We start from the raw sequence: 21022 nt of genomic DNA on the forward strand, positions 1-21022 counted from the left end.
TTAACTTGCAACCTCTTTTTACTGGTTTGTTCTTGTGCCAGCGTTGTCTTTTGCTCTAAGTAACTTCTGCCCCTATTAAATATTTATGCCTTTGATGTATTAATAGAAACCAGTCCAGCCTTTGGTCTCCATTGGCTTGGCAGTGCAAGCCAAGCTCTGCTTGCTGCCCACTGGAGAAGGGGGCAGCTTGGAGTGCCACGTGGGGGTGTTTGTGCAGCCACCTGCTGACACACAGCCTCAGCTTTCCTCATCCCTGTGTGATTTGGTGATGCTTTGCTGTGCCTGGCTTGATCCTCCCTGAACATTGCAGCTACCTGCTGCAATAGCAGGTGGCTTTCCTGGAAGGCTTTAGCAGTGTGGTAGCATGAATGGACGTACTGGAGTGTTGCATTGTTCAAAATCACAATGGTAGGATTTATCAGGGGTGATCGCTCTGCTTGTTCACCTCTGTGACATCCTGCTGGCTGGAGATGGCAGCACATCTGTCTGTCTCCCTCCTCACGCTGTGTTGCAGTGGCCTGGGGCACATAATTGCTCTGTACTCAGCTCTTTTCTCTCGAGACTTCTCATTGCAGTCAAAATGTTTGCCATTACATGCATGCCCTTCCTTAGTCCCAGTACCTCTCTGGCCATCAGCATCACTTAGTTCCTCCTGTGTGATGTTTTGATTCTCTTCATGAGTGGCATCTCCCAGTCCTGTGTCATCTACACTTGACTAGCACCTCCTCTCTTGTCAGCCTCACTTACCACGAGGCTGGCTGTGCTGCCTCTGTGTTCCTCTACAGCACTGATCCATGGCCTGTGGGAGCAGAGCTGTGTCAGGGCTGGGGTTGGGAAGAGCCCCTCTGTCTGCCCTGGCTCTGTTGTAGCACCAGGCCTGCTTTGTGGAGAGCATCTGAAAAGCAGAGCTCTCTTATTCTTGAAAAGAAGGCTCAGATCCCTTGGAATAGGAATTCAGGGGATAGTTTTGTTGATATATGCCAAAATAACAAGTTTATTTCACAGAAGCATTCAAAGACCAATATACAGCTATAAAGTAGCTAACACATAAAAGATGTATTTGTGAATCCTTGAAATTAGCAATAGAAGCAAAAGCCTTTCAGTGCTGCAGTTGTCAAGAAAATGTTATTTAACTATGATTGTGTGCTTCTGTGCAGATGGAAATGTTTCTTCAGAAGAGTGTTCGTCTTTGAGGATAGCAAAGATTTGAGTGTGGGGTGCAGCTCAGAGCATAATGCTGTGTCCTGCTGGGCAAGTGAATTCTGGAATCTAGCTTAAAATACGATTAAAATGGCTCTACAGTGTATCAGAAAAAATGGGGAGGGAAGAAGGAGGGGTTGTTCTCAATGCTCTTATGGCAATTTAGCTGTTTTACTAATGGCCTTTTTCACTGTCAGCTTTACTTGAGGTTCAGAGACCTCAGCCGAATCTGTGTTAAATGTTTTAGTGTTTGAAATTTGTGTAAGGATCTTCATGTGAATTGGTGTTCTGTGTCATGAATATTCAGTACAGAAACATTCATACAATCATGGAATCATAAGTACAAAACAATTCCTGGTCCCAATGGTGGTGTGTGCCATAAGGTGTATGGTGGAACTGCTTTGAAGTTCAGGCAAAGCTCAGCAATGAAAACTTGTGAGAGTTCTGTACCATGGCTGTTAAGCTGGAGCTTCGTACTTGTGGGATACAGCAAAACATGGGGAACCCAAGCAGAGCATAAGGAGAGGCTTGAGAATGCCTTTGTTGTTTGCTAAGTCTTGCTCTAAGTACAGGATAGATTTCTTAGCAGCTGTGAAATTTGAGATGATGAAGTAATTACCTGAGAATTTCAAATAGCATAGGGTAGGCAAGTGTTCGGAATTGCTGATTGCATCATTTCAGAGTTGCAGCTGAACTTTTTTCTCCAAATGATTATTTGCTACCAGAAGTTGTCTGTCTGCAGTTTCTGTCGGTGACCTTGTAGTAGTTTGGGGTCTGATGGTTGGGTGTTTGTTTGTGTGAGTGTAAATATATAAAAATTGTCCTTGTTCTGATAGAAATGAGGAACGTTTTCACACAGTGGAGTCAGATTAACACTCATAAAAATGATATGCACAAGACTCAGTTTCTTAATCATCCCCTTTTGCTTTGCTATACAAATGACTTTATTTTATATACATTCTACATAAAATAGAGATCTGAACGCCTATTTATAGTGTGGGGTTGTTAACTATTTGTTGATTTTTACAGAGCTCTGTAAGAGAAGTAACTGAACCAATGGAGCTGAATTCAGAAAGTGAGAAGCAGGATTCTTTTTATTTTGATGATGGAAACTGGAAGTTTTTTCCTGACCAAACCTGCTGTCTATGGCCACATCTATGAGAAGTGGCTTACTTTGAAGCATCCTCTTTCTAAATGTTAAAGTGGAAAAGTACAGCTTTACTTTCCTGAAGCTCTGGCTTTGCTGTTTGACTTGGAATTGCCTGAAGAGTAGCTACAGTAGGAAACTGTGACTTGCTGTTTGAATGTCAAATGCCATGCTGTAGGCATCTGTGTCACGAGAAAGTAATCCTCCCTTTTTGAGCCTCGCGTTGAGTGAAGTGAATTCTGTTAGGAGAGCAGAGCAGTGACTTCTCCTTGGGTAGCAGCTTAGTAGTCCCCCCACTGGTGAGTATAATGGAGTAGAAACTTAGTTTGGAACAGGTGAGAAGTCAGATAGCTGAGAATTGGCCTGCTCCTCTGTCTTGGCTTCCTAAGACAGAACACCGTCAATGTAACTTCCCAAATTGCCAGTTAATTCCTGCCCCAAATTGTGAGTTGATGGCTGCATTGCCTCCCTAGCCCATAGGCTTCCTGCAGCCCATAGGTGCATCCAGCTGAGTATTGCAGCTGTTCTGCAGGGCACTGCACCACAGCACTGCTCTCTGCCCAGCATGGGGGTGGCACTGGCTGAGCTGCTGCTGTTCCTGTTGGCGTGTACTGCGTGCTGCCAGCCAGCCCAGATTAAGGGCTTGTAATAAGATTTCCGCATATATGCATATCTAGCTCGCTCTGCTTGATTTATTGTTAATATGATATGATGATTTCTGACTGCGTGCTACTATTTTTAGTCATTTTCTTCCTCTGAAAGCCAGAAATGCAGGAAGCTAAGCAATCTCCAGTGTACCACTGCTTTTCAGAGCATTCTTTCACTTAAGATGAATTTATGCTAGATGTTTGGTGTTTAATGATGAGAGTGTGAGTCATGTTGGTTGTTGTAACCTAATCCTGAGTTGTTAGAGACCAGTTATCCTGCTTGAAATCCAGGGAGAGACTCTAGCAAGACTATTGTTTCAGCTTTCTTAATAACTGTTTAAAAATATCCGGTTCCTATAACTGCTGAAAAATTATCCTTTGAAAGCAAGTATAAGGGTTCTGAAAAAAATAGTAATGCTGTGGTGAGCTTTGCTATCCAGAACAACTGAGAGTGGGCTGTTTGTTCTTCCAGTTCACCATTCTATTTTATTGTAATGGGATTAAAAAAAAAAGGAATATTTTCCCTTAAACATAATTGGAATTATCTGTTACATTTAATTTGTTTTCTAAAAATCTTTGCTACATCTCCATAAAAATAAAGATAGGAGCTGTGAAATCATTGAGGTGTTGGTCTGAACTGAGCTCCTTCAGTGAGATAACTGAAGAAAATCAACCAGAGCATCTGCCTCTGCACATGAGATACCTCTTGATCTGCAGGACATCTCCGAGCATGAAGTTAAGCCCATGTTTCCTAACCAGTGCTGTTTTTTTGTTTTTTTTGTTTTTTTTTCTCTTGGCAGTGGTAAAGTGAAAGAAGGCAGTCAGCAAATGCAGCACTCACTGCTCTCCATGAGTTCTTCTCCTGGTCTGTTCTCTTACCAGGGATTGCCTCAATCCAAATGCAACACCCCACATCTGGCTTTGTTGAACCTCATTATTTCAAGTGGCCCCACTTCTCAAGCCTGTCCAGGTCCCTCTGTTTTATCAACTGCACTCATTCAACATAGTGGTATCAGCAAGCTTGCTGAGGGTGCACTTGAAACCCTTGTCTATGTCATTGATAAAGATTGGAATAGCACTGATTTCAAGACAGACTCCTGAGGGATGCCTCTTGTGATGTCTTCCACCTGGACATGGAGCCATTGGCCACGACCCTCTGGCTGTGACCATCCAAGCAATCCTTTATCCATTGAATACCTTTCAGATTTATATTTCTCCAACGTAGAGATAAGAATGTGATATGGTACCATGTCAGAGGCCTTGCGGAAGTCCAGGTAGATCATTCGCTCTTCTGTCTGGTGATGCCATCAATCCATTGTGGAAGTCCACCAGATTGGTCTGCTGTTGGTGAAGCCTTACAAAGCCGTACTGATTTTAGTTCAGCATCAAGAGAGGTGTGCAGCTTCGTCTTTCTGCATCTAATTGCAGCATCTAGATAGGATTGACAGTACACGGTGTTAAAGGAAAAAAAACCCAAACAAAACAGTAAAATAAACCAGAGTAAAACAGAGGGATAATTTTCCTGTGATGCCTGCTTTTGATGCTATTTATTTTGGTGCTATTTATGAATGTACACGTGGAGAAAAGATGACTTTTGAATCAGTGTCTCCACTGCCTGTTCATTTTTAGAAGTCTTGGAAAGAGTGAAATCTTTCTCTTGTTTGAGTTAGTGAGAACTTTCCCACAGTTCCAGTACAAGCAGGGTTGTACACTACATGTTAATGTAGTCTAGCATTAAATGGGGAGGTTGGTGGCCCTGCATGTGGCAGGAGGGCTGGAGATTCATGATTCTTGAGGTCCCTTCCATCCCTGGCCATTCTGCGTAATGAAGGAAGTGGAAAATGTGAGATGTATGTGGGTTTACTGAGCTGCATTCACTCAACAATATGCTTTAAAGTAAGCACGACTGCCTCAGAGTCAAGTTAATAAAAAATAACCAAAATTCATGATTCCTTTGTTGGAGTTGGAGGAGACCCACCAGGATCATCAACTTGCTGTCATCGAACCCCCAGCTCCCCTTCTGTGGGGCTGCTCGTCTCCCAGTCTGTGCTCAGAGCTGGGGCTGCCCTGTCCCAATGCAGACTCAAGTGCTTGGCTCTTGTTAGACTTCATGGTGCTGGTGATTGTTTACCCCTCTAATTTTTCACCATCTCCCTGGGAGACCACTCCAGCCAGATTTAGGAATCTCCTGGACTTTTTGTACCAGCTGTGTGGAATTGTCAGTTAACACCTGGCAAGTTGAAGTCACCCATAAGGATCAGGTGGCTGATCTGCAGGTCTCTCTTTGTTCCTTAAAGAACAATTCCTCTGTGTCCCTGTGCTTGCTGGGTGGCCGCTCCCACAGCACCCACTTGATTCTTGTCTTGACTCTCTGATGCACGGGGAGACGCTGGCTGAGAGATTCTGATGTGGGAACAGCTAGAAAGTGTTTTGGAGCCAGACAGAGTAAGGAGCCTTTGGGTCCCTGTGCCCAAGAGCTGGTGTTCGATCTCTTTAGGAGACAGAACAGGATATGCTGCAGTACACTTACCTGAGATGTTCTTCTTCCCTGAGAGCACTTAGAGTGGCATTAATTTTTAATATTGCTGTCTCTGTTTCTTCTCCAAGTGGTTACTGATTTCTAGTTTTCTGTTTCTTTGATTACTCAGATTGCAAGACAGACAGGACTGAGTAAGAAGACCTTTACTGTGGGACATTTAATCTTCCAATCAGTTTCTCTAAACTAAACCCAACCAGTGGCAGTAAATCCAGGAATCCTATTAAAGTTGACCTACATAGTGGGAATAAAATTGGTCTCATGCCTTCTTTTGCTTCCTATTTTACTGTTCAAATGTTTTCCTTAACATCAGTTAATGTTTCTGGCTACTATAAACATAATTCCTGCCTGGCTGGGAGGCACATTCCTGGGTGGGGAACTGGGGAAAGATGGGCCCCTCGAGCCAAGAAAGCTGTGCAGGAGTGAAAGCCAGGCACGTGAGATGCGACAGGGATTTGGCAGTTGGCTGTAATTAGAAGTTTGTCAACAGAGCATTAGTGTGGAGCACTTCCAGCAAATCCCTGAGAGGAGGCAGAGGAAAATACTTCTTTTCTTAGTATTGCTTCAACCAGTCCGAACCAAGTTAAATGGCTTCTTTAGGTCTGTTGCTCATGTGGTAGATAACTTTTTTTGTGGTTAGAACTTTTTTTTTCTTTCCTTTTTTTAGTCAGAGTTGAACGATACAGTTATTCTGGAAAACATATCACAGAATGGCCAGGGTTGAAAGGGACCTCAAGGATCATAAAGCTCTGAATTCCAGCCCCCCACCCCCCGCTGCAGGCAGGGCCACCAACCTTCCCATTTAATACGAGCCCAGGCTGCCCAGGGCCCCATCCAACCTGGCCTTGAACACCTCCAGGGATGGACGGGGCATCCACAGCCTCTCTGGGCAGCTGTTCCAGCACCTCACCACTCTCTATAAAGAACTTCCCCCTGACATCCAACCTCAGTCTGCCCTCCTTCAACTTCAGACCATTTCCCCTTGTCCTGCAGTTACCTACCCTTTCACAGAGTTGATTCCCCTCCTGTCTGTAGGCTCCCTTTAGGTACTGAAGGCTGCAATGAGGTCACCCCACAGCCTTCTTTTCTCCAGGCTGAACAAGCACAGCTCCCTCAGCCTGTCTTTGTAGGGGAGGTGCTGCAGCCTCCTGATCATTTTTGTGGCTCTTCTCTGGACCCTCTCCAACAGCTCCCTGTCTTTCTTGTACCGGGGGCCCAGATGTGGGCACTGTACTGGGGAATAAGAATTTCAAGAATAAGTCTGCCTTTCTCACAGTCCATAAAGTGGTTTGCTGGTTGTTGGTTAGCGACTGCGTGGTTTTCATGTTGCATTGACATTTCAGAGAAAAAAAATCTAAAATTTTCTACAGCCTCAAAATTTAATGAAAAAAGGGGTATCGTGGTACATCAAGGCAGAATGGAAAAGAAAGTTGAAGGCTCCATTAAGGATTAAAAGCACAGAGTGCAGGAAAATGAGGCATAGTCAAAATGTGTGTATGCGTTTCTATAGATACAGGTTTGTAGGAATAAAAAGTGTTTTATTGTTGAGGTGAATTTACTGATGTCCAGAGAAGACTGGCTGGGATTTCCTTCCTGTGAGGTCTCATCAGCCACTGCTTCCTTTCTGCACTGATTGAGGCGTAACTCAACTTATAGAACTGAGAAAGTAAGACTCAGTTTTTCTCAGCAACTCAGGAGTTAGAAGTGCAATCCTTACAGAATCATCTCTTTCAAACTTACTCTGTTTTTGGCATGTAACTCTCTATCCCTTATTTGATGTATGTCTTTTCCCTAACCTCTGGTTGAAGATCTGGGAAGTGGATTGCAAAGGTGACTGTGAAGTCTGACAGTTTTCCACAAGACTTGTACGTTTCCTGCAAAACTTAGGTGCAACATCATTTATAGTGGAAGTTTTCTGATGTCTGAAGGAGATTTCTGACATAGATGCTTCTAAATGCATGATGTAGGCCCAAAATTTGTCTTTTCTGACATAAAACTAACAGGAATCCAAATTCAGCCTAGCATGACGAATAAAGATGTGCTGAAGATGATAGAATCATGTTGGTTTACATAGTTTGCTTTGGACAATAACATATCTTAGTGATACACAGAATACATCTTTTACTTTGTTTTATAAGAGACTATTTCTAGCTTGATTAAATGTGATTATACTACTTAAAGCACATGGAAATTCTCATCTCTTGCTTTCTGTGTATATATGTATCCACACAGCATGGGAGGAGAGGAGGGGAAAAGTCATATAGCACAAACACTTTATGTTTATTCCTCATCCTTGCTTCCTTCTCTGGTTTTTCCCTGTCCAGAAGTTTATAGAGTTTGAAGATGCACTGGAACAGGAGAAGAAAGAGCTACAAATCCAAGTGGAACACCTTGAATTTCAGACTCGACAGTTGGAGCTGAAGACCAAAAACTATGCAGATCAGAGTAAGCAAAGTTGTGCACCAGTTATGATTATATAGTTTGCTTTCCATGAGTATGTACTTGCAGATATTTTTCATGTGCTGTTTTTTTGTTATTTGTTTTAATGTAATTTATACAAAACCTGAGATCTTTGGCTGTCCCCTTCTTTGGTAGAAAATTCTGAGCCATCTACAGGGTGGATGTATCCACACTAGTCTAGTACAGGTTTAGTTGTTTGTCTTGCGTGGAGCATGTCTAGTCTCCCCAGCTGTAAGGTCTGGACCATGGCTGAAGGTTTTGATACCTGGTTTTTAGTTTCTCCTTGTACCTGAATAGAACCTCCCATGTTTTTCGTCATATAAACAAATCATATTTAAGCATTTGTTTATGCAAATATTTCCTTAATAAGCGTAATGCATTTTGTTGGTTAAGGTTCTCATCATGTTCTGTCTAACACTCCTACTGAAACAGCCAGAGTCACCCACCCCAAAGGATAACTTAAATTGTTGTCAAACCACCACACTTACAAGGCACCAGGCTCAAGAGTTCTTTTTTTACACTTGTCTTGCACTACCTGGTCTACCTGTTTTGGGAATGTGCTTGCATCCATGAAGTGACTTAGTAACGAAAACCACATACTCTAATGTGCATTATTGTGTTCCTTTTTGTTCAGTAGGTAGGAATTCATTTTCAGCATAGCATACCTATTTTGTGGTACAAGTTTTGAGATTTCTCTAGATTCTTTGAGGATCTTCATCTGTATGTTAGCTAATGGTTGGAATCTTTTCTTGGCAGTTTCACGGCTGGAGGAGCGTGAATCAGAAATGAAGAAAGAGTACAATGCTTTACATCAGCGTCACACAGAGGTAAGCTTTTGTCTGATTCCTTCCAAATAAACAAACTCTTACTCATAAAATCATGTCAGAGGATTCAATTTTGTCATCCTGGCAGTGACTAGAGCTTCTGAACTTTGAGAACATCAGAATTATCTGAAGGGGGGGTGCAAGGAGGATGAAGCCATGCTCTTTTCAGTAATGCCCATTGCCAGTCGGAGGGCACAGAAGGTTCTGTCTGAATGTCAGATAGCACTTCTGTGTGTTCAGGTGACCGAGTGCTGGCACAGGTTGTGTAAGGAGATTGTGGAATCTCCATAATTGGAGATATTCACAAGCTGTCTCGGCATGGTCCTTTGTGACCTGCCTTGGGTGGTCGTGCCTAAATAGGAGCATTGGACAAGGTGACCTCCAGAGGTCCCTTCCAACTTCACCGGTCAGTAATTCTGTGAACAGAGCTCTCCTCCCTCACCTTCCTCAATTAACCAGCCTCATGCAGACCTATATAATTGTTGGATATGCTTTTTCATGGCTTAAAGGTTAAAAAAGGTTAAAAAAAAAAAAATAGTAGAAGTATATATATATATATATATATATATATATATATATATTTTTTTTAAAGAAAAAGGAAAATTGGAAGTGAATGCTGGAAAACAATATTCAACAAAACAGGAATGACAGGATATCCCAAGTTGGAAGGGACACAACGATTGAGTCCAATAGAGTCTTTTCTGTTTGGCTCATGTATGTTTTCCTCTTCACAGATGATTCAGACCTACGTGGAACACATCGAACGATCGAAAATGCAGCAGGTTGGGGGAAATAATCAAACTGAGGGCAGTGTACCTGGGAGAAGGTAGGACCATAACCTCTCCATATAATGTTGCCATCCAGGAACTTAACAAATGAGTGCATATTTGTGTGAGAAAGAAACCAGACAAAGGATCTTTCCTTGTGGGCATGGATTATACCTGAAGCTTTTTGTAATGGGTTGAGGGTGAGTTGTAGGTAAGTTCTCTAAGGTTTGACAGAGAGGAGTTCTGTGTGTTCTGTTACAAAGCTTAGACTTTATGGTGCTGCTGCAGATGGGGGTCTTCTGGAAGGTGATGTTTGTATTCTCAGGTAGTATGTAAAAGACTTATCTATAAAATGGATGGAGGTAGAAGAGAGTGTTCACCTGTGTGTGTGTGTGTCTGTCTGTGTGTGTGATGGCCAGCAAAACTGGAGTAGTTAAATGTATTAGCCTTTATATAACTTCCTCCCCAATTTCTTCAAGAGAAGATTTCTCTGAGTCAGTCACTCAGTAGACCTACTTATGCCCCAGAAATATTTTTTTTTTTCCCCTTGTTTTCATAGCACCAAACTGATAAGAACCAGCCTCTGTTTAAAAGAATGACAGTAGTACGAAATGAAGTTTAGTACATAAAAGCACTATTTTTTTGGAGCCTTAGTCTAACTTTAAAGCACAAAAGTTCCAATTGCAATCATTTCATTACAGATATGTTACATGGACCAATAATATTGCCCATAGGCTGTGAAAGAAAAAAAAAAAGTGGTGTTCCATAAGTACCAATCGGAGAAGTAATAAATCAAATAAAACATCGTATAAATCTATTTAGACTGAGCACAATCTATTAAGCCATATAAAAAGATTATTTCAAATGAAGAAAAGAAGAAGTATGTTTAGAAAAAAGGAAGAATAAGAGTATTTTAGTACACTATGTTTAGATCTGTAACATTTAAATACTAGGGTGTCCATTGGGTTTGGGATAAAGAAAGTGGAAGGAAGTGTCAGGTCTCGAAATAAGAAATATAAGTTCTCTAGAAGCTGTGGCTTCCTTTTGCTGGATTGGAGTGCCTGGGAAGAAATTCAGATTGTCAAAGTTTTGACTGTGTATTGTAGAAAAGAAAAGGAGAGAGCAAGAGAGACACAAACTCCTATCCCAAGGAGGGAGGCTTGAAGGATGTGGAGAAGGAGAAGTAGAAAACATGAGTTTTTGGAAGAGCGTGAGACTTCTGCCTGATTCCTTATGGACATGATATTCCTTCTCCAGCCACTGCTTTGCATTCTGCCAGAGCGTCATGGTGTGAGAGGAAGGTGGGAGGGTCAGCCTCTGGTTCTGTACTGGTGGCATGCTAGTGTGCACACAGGGCTGGTGGGGGGAATAGGAGTTTTGTTCACAACTGTTGGTAATGTAACATCATAGTGTTGGAAGGGAGGGAGGATGCTGAAGGAAAATGGGCTCAGTAACTGCAGAACATCCACGTTTGAGACTTCTGCTGAGCTGTGTGCCTCTGCTGTCAGGTGACTTTGTACACCCATGGTAGAGGAGAAACAGGGTAGACTAGGTCTTGGTCAGTCCACCTCACCTCTCCCACCTGCCTGAAAGGTATGGATGTTTGTAGAAATAGCTGTGCTGATGTGTGCATTTATCTCTTGTTGCCATCTCCATGTCTCAGCTGGGAATGGGGGGAACTGTGAGCTGCTGAGCTGGCAGGGTGCAGCATAGCTGGAAGCGAAGTGTCAGTGTGTGCTCCTGTTTCTTTTGTTCTGCAGGGAGCAGCTCAGCTCTCCTGCCACAGAAAATATTCAGCAGCATTTCAGGAGCAGCAATATAGCAGTTTTAAGCAGTTGTATCCTAACCTCAAGAGGCAGAGAGTCTTATCTAGGTTTTCTCCCACATACGCGGTCTGATGGACAGTACGGATCTGTATCAGATCTAAAAGGAACTGGAACAGGAGCATTGTGATCTGGCTGAGCTCTTTCCATAGCCATAGAAATCCCAAGCATTTCAGAACTTTAGAGCTGGTGATCCTCTGTGGATCTGTCTTTCCAACATGAACAGTTGCACTTAAAGTCAGAAGCAACTGCTGTGTGACCTGTGCTCCGTCAGAGTTTAAAAAACAAAAAATAAAAGCAAACAGCAAAGTTGTGTTTATTTACTATTTTATTGCATTCCATAATAATTAAAGATACTTACAGCCTTAGCTACAATACCAGCATACAGCTGGAAGATAGTAGTGTAAGAAGGATCCTTCATTTACACTGAATTGATAGATTGATGATTATAATTTCTAATCTCATTATCATTTCTAATCTCATAGGGAGGAGAAGCCACAGTTAATTTACTCTTCCTCTTCTGATGGTTGAGTAGTCCTTTCAGGAAAGAGTATCTTAATGTACTTGTTTTAAAGAGGAATAACTAAAGGTTGTAGTCTTGTAAAGTGGGCTGAATAGTAAGTTCTCAGTGCTGTGTTTTCTGCAAAACAATAAATTAGTGTCTGGTCGGAGAGTGGCGTAGAAGAATAAAAGTGATTACAGGATACAGTGTTTGGCATTCTGGCCCCTTCCCATCTGAAGGTGATGCTTTTCCAGTATACTGGTGGACAAGTATTGAAGCCTATACAGGGAAAAAAGAGCAGCAGCTAGATGGTGGCCTCCCTGGGCAAACAGAGGCAGGCACAATGGGTGTGAAAAGAGAAGAGATGGTGTGAGAAGAACCAGTAGGTTGTTCTTAGGATTGTGAGAGCATGTGTTTCTGACAGCTCCATCAACAGGCTGTTTCTGTTTTCCTTCTCCTCTGCCCCAAATTGATCCTGGTCACAGCTGTAATGGTTGGAGTGTGTTGGGCTTGTTTCCCTCCCCAGTTTTCCTTCTGTAAATAAGGATGTATCTGTGCAATTACTTAGATGGTAAAATATGAAAGTACTGCAGGCAAAAGCAAGCTCGGCCTCCCTCCCTGCTTGACATATGCACCTGCCAAATTTGGAATGGACTGCCTAGTAGAAATTGGTTTTGATGAGTTTTCTCTAATTATGAAAAAAGCTAAAATTAATGGTGGCTTTTTGTTACCATTCAATGAAGGAAATACACAGTGAGAAGTGTTTGCTGGTTATACCTGTAAGACCACCGTTCTCTGGTGCGAAGGACAAAACTTTCACTGAGGATTGTCTCTGTGATGGAAGAACACTTTTACATGTACATATTGCTAGTTCCTGGAAGAATGAAAAAATAAAGAAGCTCTCTGTGTGTCTGTCACAGCCCTGCCAGGCCTCCATCTGAGTCTGTAGGAACAACTGGGCAGTGGGTCTTTTTCCTTCATTCCAAGCTCTGCACTGCTCGTGTGTGCTGTGTTTGTGTATGCTTGTGCCTTTGAGGGATGTGTGTTCCTGTGTCTCTGCACAGCTGCGTGTGGGTGAACACCAACATTTGTGAGTTGGTACATTGATGTGTTTTGGGGAGGGTTATGGCTGTAATCTCTCACTGTCTTCCTAGGTGTTTGTGAGTGCTTTTGGTTACTTTCACCTGTGGATGTGCTTGGGTGTGTTTTATATGGTAGACTATGTAGGTACATATTTGCATAAGGCCATAAATACACCAAGGATGCTTGCTTGTCACTTGAGAGAAGATAGTGCAAGAAATGCTGGGTATGTGTGTGTCTGCTGCCATCTGAGTAGGGGGATGAGTATAGTGCACACCTTCAAGTAGTAAGAACAAAAATGCATGTATATGCTGTCTCTGGTAGGGCTGCATGTTTGCATGACCTTCATTCTCTAATAGTTGTTGTTGTTTTTTTTGTTTTTTTTTTTGTCTTGCTTTTTGTGCAATTGCTGCTCTGTTTTGGCTGTTACGTTTGTCGCTGCAGTCATCGCCAGTCATGGAGGAAAAGGTAAATCCTACTGCTGCATCTTAACTTTGTTAATTGTAGTTTTGGAGGTTGCTGTTGGGTGGCCATGGTGTGATGCTGGGAGGCCTGTTTGCCCTCTTTGTGTACTGACATCCGCGTTAGACTCACTTACACATGGCACACTTCCCTTGGCTGGTGCAGAGGGAGCCAGCAAGCTGCTACATGTGGAGCTTGTGCACTCAAAAGCAGAAGGTGCAGAGGTTGGGTCCCAAACCAGGATCAGCCCTGTGTGATTGGACTTTTGCACTTCACCTTCCAGAATACTTTAAAAAGTTGTCTCTTCTCCCTTAAATTAGAATCATGGAGTCACCAAGGTTGGAAAAGACCTCCAGTCATCCAATCCAACTGTCCAGCTAATACCACCATTATTTTCCTTCTAATGCAGATCCCTTCCTACTGCATCTACATTTTTCTTGAACACTTCCTATAGGAGTACAAAATAGGCATATCTCCTAAGCAGGGCAGGGAATGCATGTCACCAGTAACTGTCAGAAAGCACATCTGACTTTGGGCGAGGCAAAGCTCTGCATGCTCAGCCTACAAAGAGGGCAGTTACCATCCTGCAATGATGGCAGACCTAGTAGTTCTGTTACATTTTCTAAGCTTTAGGATATTATGGGAGGAGCATTCGGATCCAGGTTTTGGGTACTGCAAGCCACTATAGAGGCTTTTGCTGTTTTCCTCACAACACAAGGTGGAACTCACCAAGTGCTCGGAGTCCCTCTGGACCAGAAGGGCGTGGGTGTATGAAAGTCACTCCAAAGGGCTGTAGTCAGCACTGAAAATTTATACCAACCCTGAGGATATTCTGAACTACTTTGAGGACTGGTAATGCCAACATCAGGACTGCAAAACTGAAGTTAGCTTTCCTGCAGTTTTTGCTCTTCCCTGGGAGATGCAGAAGAGACTGGAAAGTATTTCCAGAGAAACACAGTGTGGAAATTTTAAATGCAGCTTTCCTTGCAGTCTACATCAAAATACTTCCCTGAAGATCCTACAGTTTCTGATGTTACTTCATACTCCTCTTCTTTGTTAAAGTTCAAGTAGTCTGTGTACATTCAGTGGGGATCTGACAAATTACCTGAAGAGGAAGTATAACTTAACATCAGTGTCAGTGTGTTTGGGATGGCCCCATTTCTCCTAAGTGGCACAGTTGCCATAGGTAGGCCATAATCTCAGAAGTGTTTATAGTATACTGTCAGATAATTTGACACTTGTTTTGCAGAAATAAATTATTTTTTAAGAATATTTTAGAGCTATGGGAACTTTTCTCAAGCTGTAATGCAGCTGTGTAGTGTGATGCCCTTAGAGCCATCATTTTCATAGCGATGTGCTGCTTTTGTAAGAGGATTTATTTATAAAATTTCCCTGTGTGAATCGTTAGGATTTTCAGGTGAAGATTTTAATGGGGATTCTTAAGAATAGCGTTTCCCAAGTCACCCTGCTGGACCACAGTGAAAATTCCTTTCTGCCTCTCCTGCTTTTCCCAGATGGGCCACAACAAGCAGCCACTCCAAGCAGGAGCCACACTGGCACAGCAGTGCAGCGTGCCATGTCAGCTGGTCAGTGCTCAGAACAGAAAGGCTGAGCATTGTCTATTCTGTTAGACATTTTGCTTTCGCTTTGTAAATGAACTCTTTTCTGCCCCTGTGTCAGTGTGTTTGAGTTGGTCTTGGGGTGGCCTTAAATGCAGCTGGAGTTGTTTTCACCCATGGTCACAGACCACAGAATCACAGAACAGTTTGGATTGAAGGGACCTCTGGAGTTCATCTGGTCCCACTCTGTGATGGTGGTGGCTAAGCTGAATCTTAGTAAAGAGATTGCTGTGTCCAGGAGCAGCACTGATCTGGGCTGGCATGAAGCCTGGTGGAGAGAGAAGCAGATCAGTGTTTTGCAAGGAGATGCCCACTGCTGCCCTACTTCTGGAGTGTTCATGCTGACAAACCACTTTCTTTCTTTGAATTTCCACCTCCACTGCTTGCTCTATATTTTCTCCCACTGGAACTTTGGAGAAAAATCCCCAAATCTGTGTTAGCTTACATATTCAGAATCAAATCCACCGCTCGCTGGTCACCTGCACTTGACAGAAAAGAGAGTGATGAAGAAAACGTAATTCAAACATCTGGCTTTATGAGTGATGCATTTATTTATAAGTTTGTTTAAATTCTGAATTTTGAGTAGACTGTAGTTAGATATGGAGAGTGGGTCACAGAATGCAAGTGTTACTTCTCTTGCTTAGTATTGGAAATGATCCCAAACCCACTGATTTCTGCTGCTGGTGCAAACCAGGTTTGGGGTGGAATGTACAAAAGTGGCATGTAGGTGACTCACTTCAGCCTCTTTCTTCATTCAATGATGACCATTTGGTTGTGGGATTGTCTGCTGTGGCTTGTTTTCCCACAGTACATCCGTTTCTCAAAGGCCACATTGGTTTAAATTGGCTCAGTTCCTTGCACTTCTGCATTTCCTTGAAACATTGCATGGGGGTGATGATGTCAGTTGTGCCTGTTTTGGTCTCTTGACCCCTTCTGACTTTCCAGGAATATGCGTGGCTCTACCAGTAGACACCCTGAATCTGAACAAACAGCACCATGGAGCTGTGGGTTTGGGAGTCCACCCAGCTGCTAAGTTGGGAGAATAAGTGCAATTCAGTTTCTAATAACTAATATTTTGCATGAGCTAGTGTGCTGTTTCTTTGGTGTATGAACCTTGTAAACAGCTAACAGATTGGCTTTCCCTCTCTCTCTGTTTCTCTGTTTAGCAGGAAGGAACGTCCTAACTCTCTGAATGTCTTCCCCCTCGCGGATGGCATGGTACGTGGGCAGATAGGGGCCAAGATCGTCCCAGCACTGGACCACTGGCACCTGAGTGACCTCGGCCAGCTGCAGTCCAACTCCAGCTACAAGGTTTTATAGACCATCTCGGAGCAAGGGTTTCCCATTCTGCAACTGTCAATAGCATCCCATGTTATCATTAAGGTGGAGATTAACCTGTGTCCATAACCCTTTGCAGCCTCTTCCTGCTGCGCGTTTACTCCTGTGATGCTGTGCTGAGGTGGGAGGATGTCCCATCACAGATCTGGCGTACGGTGCAGGAGGGATTTATGCAGCTCCTCTTGCTTGTTACCTCCTTGTCTCAGTGTTAATCTCCTTTTCTTGGCTGGCCCCGAGTTGAAAGGAGTGTGTGTGGAGGCAGCTAGAAATATAGGGAAGATAAAATCTTCACCTTTTTTAGCTTATTTGTGAGAGGAAATGATGGAATCTGCCTCCTCTCTTCCTTCAGTAAGAACAAGGCTTTTGCTCCTCAGCTGGGGCCAGGCATAGGGTTATACTTGCCCTTCAGCAATTGTTCTTTTTGTCTTACCACTCTTCTGGCCTTCCTATTTTCAGTTAAAAGGGGTACTAAACCTCTCTGACTGCACTGTGCTTAAAACTCTTCACTTCCTCACACGTCTGGTCTGTGGCTCTGTTCTTGCCTTGTCTACATCCAATACACTTGTCACATTCAGTGCACGGCCTTCTGCACTGGGTCTTGCCAGAATTTGGTGTGGCCACGGCAGCCACACCAAAGCAGCTGGATAGTTGTGCCTCTTGCTTCAGGTGCTTGCTCTGCTATTTGGAGACTGGTTTGAGCCCAAAGACCCAGAGGTTGTGCTCTTAGTTGACAGATTTGTGCATTTATCAACATTTTATGCCATGCACAATGAGCCGTATTTCCCACATGCTGTACCTGTAGACTTCTCAAAGTCTTTGCTCAGAATCCTACCGAATTCCTCTTCAAACAGTGTTTCCCAGGTGCCTGGTGGCAGGCCTGACAGCCAGTAATGCATCCACCCAGCATGGCTTGCAGTATGTCCTCCCTGCAAAGCTTCTGGTCTGCTTTAAAAATGTCTTATAAAGTGCTAGTCAGATCCTACACTACTTCCTGGAAAGTTTTGCTGCAATTAGGGAATAGCAAAGCCAGTACAGTAGGATGAGGATGTGAAGGTGTGGCTTCAGGTAGACTAGGATGTGCCAGCACGTTGCTGGAGGTATGCACACAGCAACCAAAATGTACAGAGACTATACTTCTGCAAATGACTTATTGCTCTGGATCTCCAAACAGAGCTGTACACTATTGTATGAATGTGCTCTCAAACTCTCTACTGGTCAGGCACATGGGGCAGGTGTAAGCCTCTAGGGGAGCTGTAAGGAAGTTGAGGTCAAATCCACCTTCCAGGCTTCTGGAGGTATAATTCTTTCAGATATATATCATTGCAGAGCTTCTGAAAGGTTTTCAGTGAGAGTTGAGTGGAACTCATCAGTAACTCAGGATCTGCATTACAGAATACAACAGGAATCCAGATAAATTCTGAGCTTTGGTTTCCAAGCTTGGATAATGGAGAGTTACTGACTTGATAACTTTGTAATTTATTATTGGTGGTGTCAGGCAAAAAGTCCATTTCTGGTAAAAAGAGAACATTGTGCAGAGGTAGTTCTGTACTACTCTACATGTATTTGATGGGTAGTTCTGGGATTTGTGTTGATGCTTGTTAGGAAAATTCAGAATTGGGAAACACTTGAGGAGGTCAGCTGATAGTGTGCAGGTAGAGCTTGGGCTATGGAACATTTGGATAGCCAGTGTGTTATGGTGGATTTCCTAAGAGTATGGAACAGACCTATGAATAATTAAAAGGACTGATTAGCTGACTTGCTAAATTTGCAATTTGGAATGGAAAATTTTCCTCTTGCAAGCTACTTGTGCACTCTTTGACTAAAATGCTATTTCTCAGCTCTTCTGCATGACCGAAATCTCAGCACTGGTGGTGCTCATGCACTCCTTGCTTTTTCTTTATCTGCTCTGGTGTTTCATTGACAATGACTGCAAACACATAATTTACTTTCCCAATATTTTTATCTTGATTTTTCTGTCTAGTTTTCCTCCTTCATGGGGCCATATGTTAGTTATGTTTTAATTGTCCTTGTATACTTATTATGACTATTTTTTATTTAAGTTGCTGTCTTTGTTATTTTATTTTTACATTCAGTTGCACATTTATTTTCCATAATAGTTTGGAGATGAAAGTCCTTAACATTTTTGTTTTTATGTACTATGCTTTCAGTGTTATAACCATACAATTGTGACTACTCATGGTGACATATGACTGCTATGAATGTTGAGCCTTTGCAATGCATTTTGGAGGTCACTACTACACATTTGATGTTTAGGAGGTTGACAGGTATGGCTGTAGGTAAGTGGTGGTTGTGGAGAGTATTCTTTGGGTGAGCTATGGGCTAAGCGGTGTGCCTTCTAGACTGCAGAGGAAAGCTGTACAGAAGGACAGTAGAAGGAAGTTTAATAGAGATTCTGGACTGTGAAGAAGAGTGTCTTGGTAGTGTTTACATTTGAGAGGAATTTCTCCAGGGCAGGCAGGTAGACTTAATAAAGGACGCTTTTAGGTGACTGTAAACTACAGATATATAAAGTAAGTGTAATTACATGTGTAATTGCTCCCTGATGTGTTCTGGGTGAAAGAAAGATAATGTCAATTAACAAGAAGCTATAGGATATTTTCTCAGTACAAGTATCACTCTATACACTGATGATGTAGAACTTTAAATGACATCTAGATCTCAAGTGCAAGAAACTACACGTGTACCCATCTGCATGTCTCTTTTGCAGTGCTAAAATCCTCATGGACTTCAGTTATGCTTACATGTTGTGGGTACAAGAAGAAGCTCTGAATCTGTTCATTCAACAGAAGTTCTTTTTGGGTGGGGAAAGAGGTTTTATGATTGCACTTTACACTTGGTTTTCTTTGTCCCTTTATATGACAGAAAGCACAGCAGATAAATTGCAGCTGAAGTGTTACAAGGTTTACTGGATCACATTCCCAAAAACTGAACAAAACTATTAGAAAAGTAACTCACAAAACAATCTGAAGTAGAGATGAGAAGTGTGGTTTCCACATGTAGCCACATAAAGTGTTTCTATCTCACTTTTACTTGTAAAATCAGCAAACGTGCAGGGAAGCAACTGGAACTTCCAAGTGGGAATATGGGGACTATTTGGACTGGCAGTGCAGAAACCAAACAAGTCATTGATTTTATTGAATGGTCAAATATTAAAAATCTTAACTTTTTATGTAAATGCACAGATGCAATATAAAACCTTTGACTTCTGCAGTACAATGTATTGCAGGGTATTTTAAGATAAGCATAGAGGCCAGTCTAACTAAAGGAAGGTGTTAATAAGATACCAGATTAAAAAAACAAAAAGGCTGCAAAGGGTTAATATATTTCAGTCTTTTCTCTCATCTCATTTTGAATTGCTTTGTTATGTTGTGCAGTTAATATTAGAACAGTAGAGCAAGACTTAGAAATCGGTGAAGTGAACCAGCATCACAGCTCCGAGGATGGGAGGCCCTGAAGCAGCTGCTGAGCAGTCTGAGTCTTTGCAGCAGTTGCACAGGAGGGGAGAGGCAAGCAATAACAATTATAGCTGAGTCTGGGTGTGCAGCTGCTGAATGTCACTGCACCCAATTGCAACTCGTTAGCACATATAACTCTCCAAATTTATTTTGCCATCTCCCTGTTGGCAGCAATTAGAGTGGGCTGCCATGAAGAAAGGAGAGATCTCATTTGGTTCTGGGAATGATCACTGCATCGGTCAAGACGTTAATTGGCTGACTTTGAAGCAGTGCTACTTTAATTGACAAAGAAAGGCTGTAGTATAAAATCCTCACAGAGCCTTACAAGCTTCCCATGTTTTTCAAGAGGTGTTATTACAAGAAATGGGGCTGTAATGTCTGTAAAGCTGAGACTCATTTGTGCACATTTCACAATGGAAGTCTGTCGCCTATGTTAATTTGTCAGCTTCTTATTGTTGAGTTTCTGGGTCTTGCCTAATCAATTTGGGGAGACCACACCTCTTTCTGCTGTGTTGTCAAGCCGGACCCATGCCTGGCTAGCTTCTGCATAACATCACGTGGGGACACAGGTCCTCTAGTGACATCAGACCATCAGTTTGTTATCTTTGCTTCTACAGTTTGGTGTCAAAAATACACTGCTGTTCTCTCAACACAAGGGATTCTCATCCTGGTTATGTCAGTGGCTTACTATAATGACAGCTTCTGGATCCTCTAAGAGCTCACGTCTTTCCCAAGCAATGTCCGTGTTACCTTCCAGTCTTGGGAAGTGCTGTCCTGGCTTACTGCAAGTGCCAAAGCCCTTCAGCTTCTGCTGTAGTCAGTGGCAATTGGAGGTGCTTTTCACTTATGAAAAGGCCTTCTTCCTTGAGGTGCATGATGAAGAGGTCACATAATGATGTGACTTGTGAAGATAAGTCTTCATAGTAGAAGAAGAAGGATGTCAATCCTTTCACAGGTAGGATTTGCTTGCTGAGTTCAGCATGAGAACTCACTGCTACGTTCTGGTTGCAGTGCCATGTGTCACCTGTGAACGCTGGGCATTTAGTCGGTACTGTGAGCAAGGCTCATTTTGCTTAATGCTATAAGGCAGCCATATACCAACAAATGGGAGATTAACTGAAATATATAGCTCTGCTTTTCC

General features: G+C 42.6%; 1 protein-coding gene across 25 annotated transcripts in view; it reads left to right on the plus strand.

Annotated features, from left to right (window-relative positions):
* The window catches only part of MAPK8IP3 (mitogen-activated protein kinase 8 interacting protein 3), a 72872-nt gene that overhangs the window by 11207 nt on the left and 40643 nt on the right, over positions 1 to 21022 (plus strand). For 11 of the 25 annotated variants that reach the window (XM_019620877.2, XM_019620883.2, XM_019620878.2 and 8 more), the window contains exons 2-6: positions 7855 to 7975; positions 8747 to 8817; positions 9549 to 9640; positions 13431 to 13454; positions 16234 to 16378. In XM_019620877.2, coding sequence (XP_019476422.1) covers positions 7855 to 7975; positions 8747 to 8817; positions 9549 to 9640; positions 13431 to 13454; positions 16234 to 16378 — 453 coding nt within the window. Of the gene's footprint in view, positions 1 to 7854; positions 7976 to 8746; positions 8818 to 9548; positions 9641 to 13430; positions 13455 to 16233; positions 16379 to 16400; positions 20837 to 21022 lie in introns of those variants that run through there. The other 14 variants (XM_010719906.3, XM_010719908.3, XM_010719907.3 and 11 more) reach the window with 9 other exon arrangements.

The sequence above is a fragment of the Meleagris gallopavo genome, chromosome 16, assembly GCF_000146605.3.
Source record: "Meleagris gallopavo isolate NT-WF06-2002-E0010 breed Aviagen turkey brand Nicholas breeding stock chromosome 16, Turkey_5.1, whole genome shotgun sequence".
NCBI classification, from domain to species: Eukaryota; Metazoa; Chordata; class Aves; order Galliformes; family Phasianidae; genus Meleagris; species Meleagris gallopavo.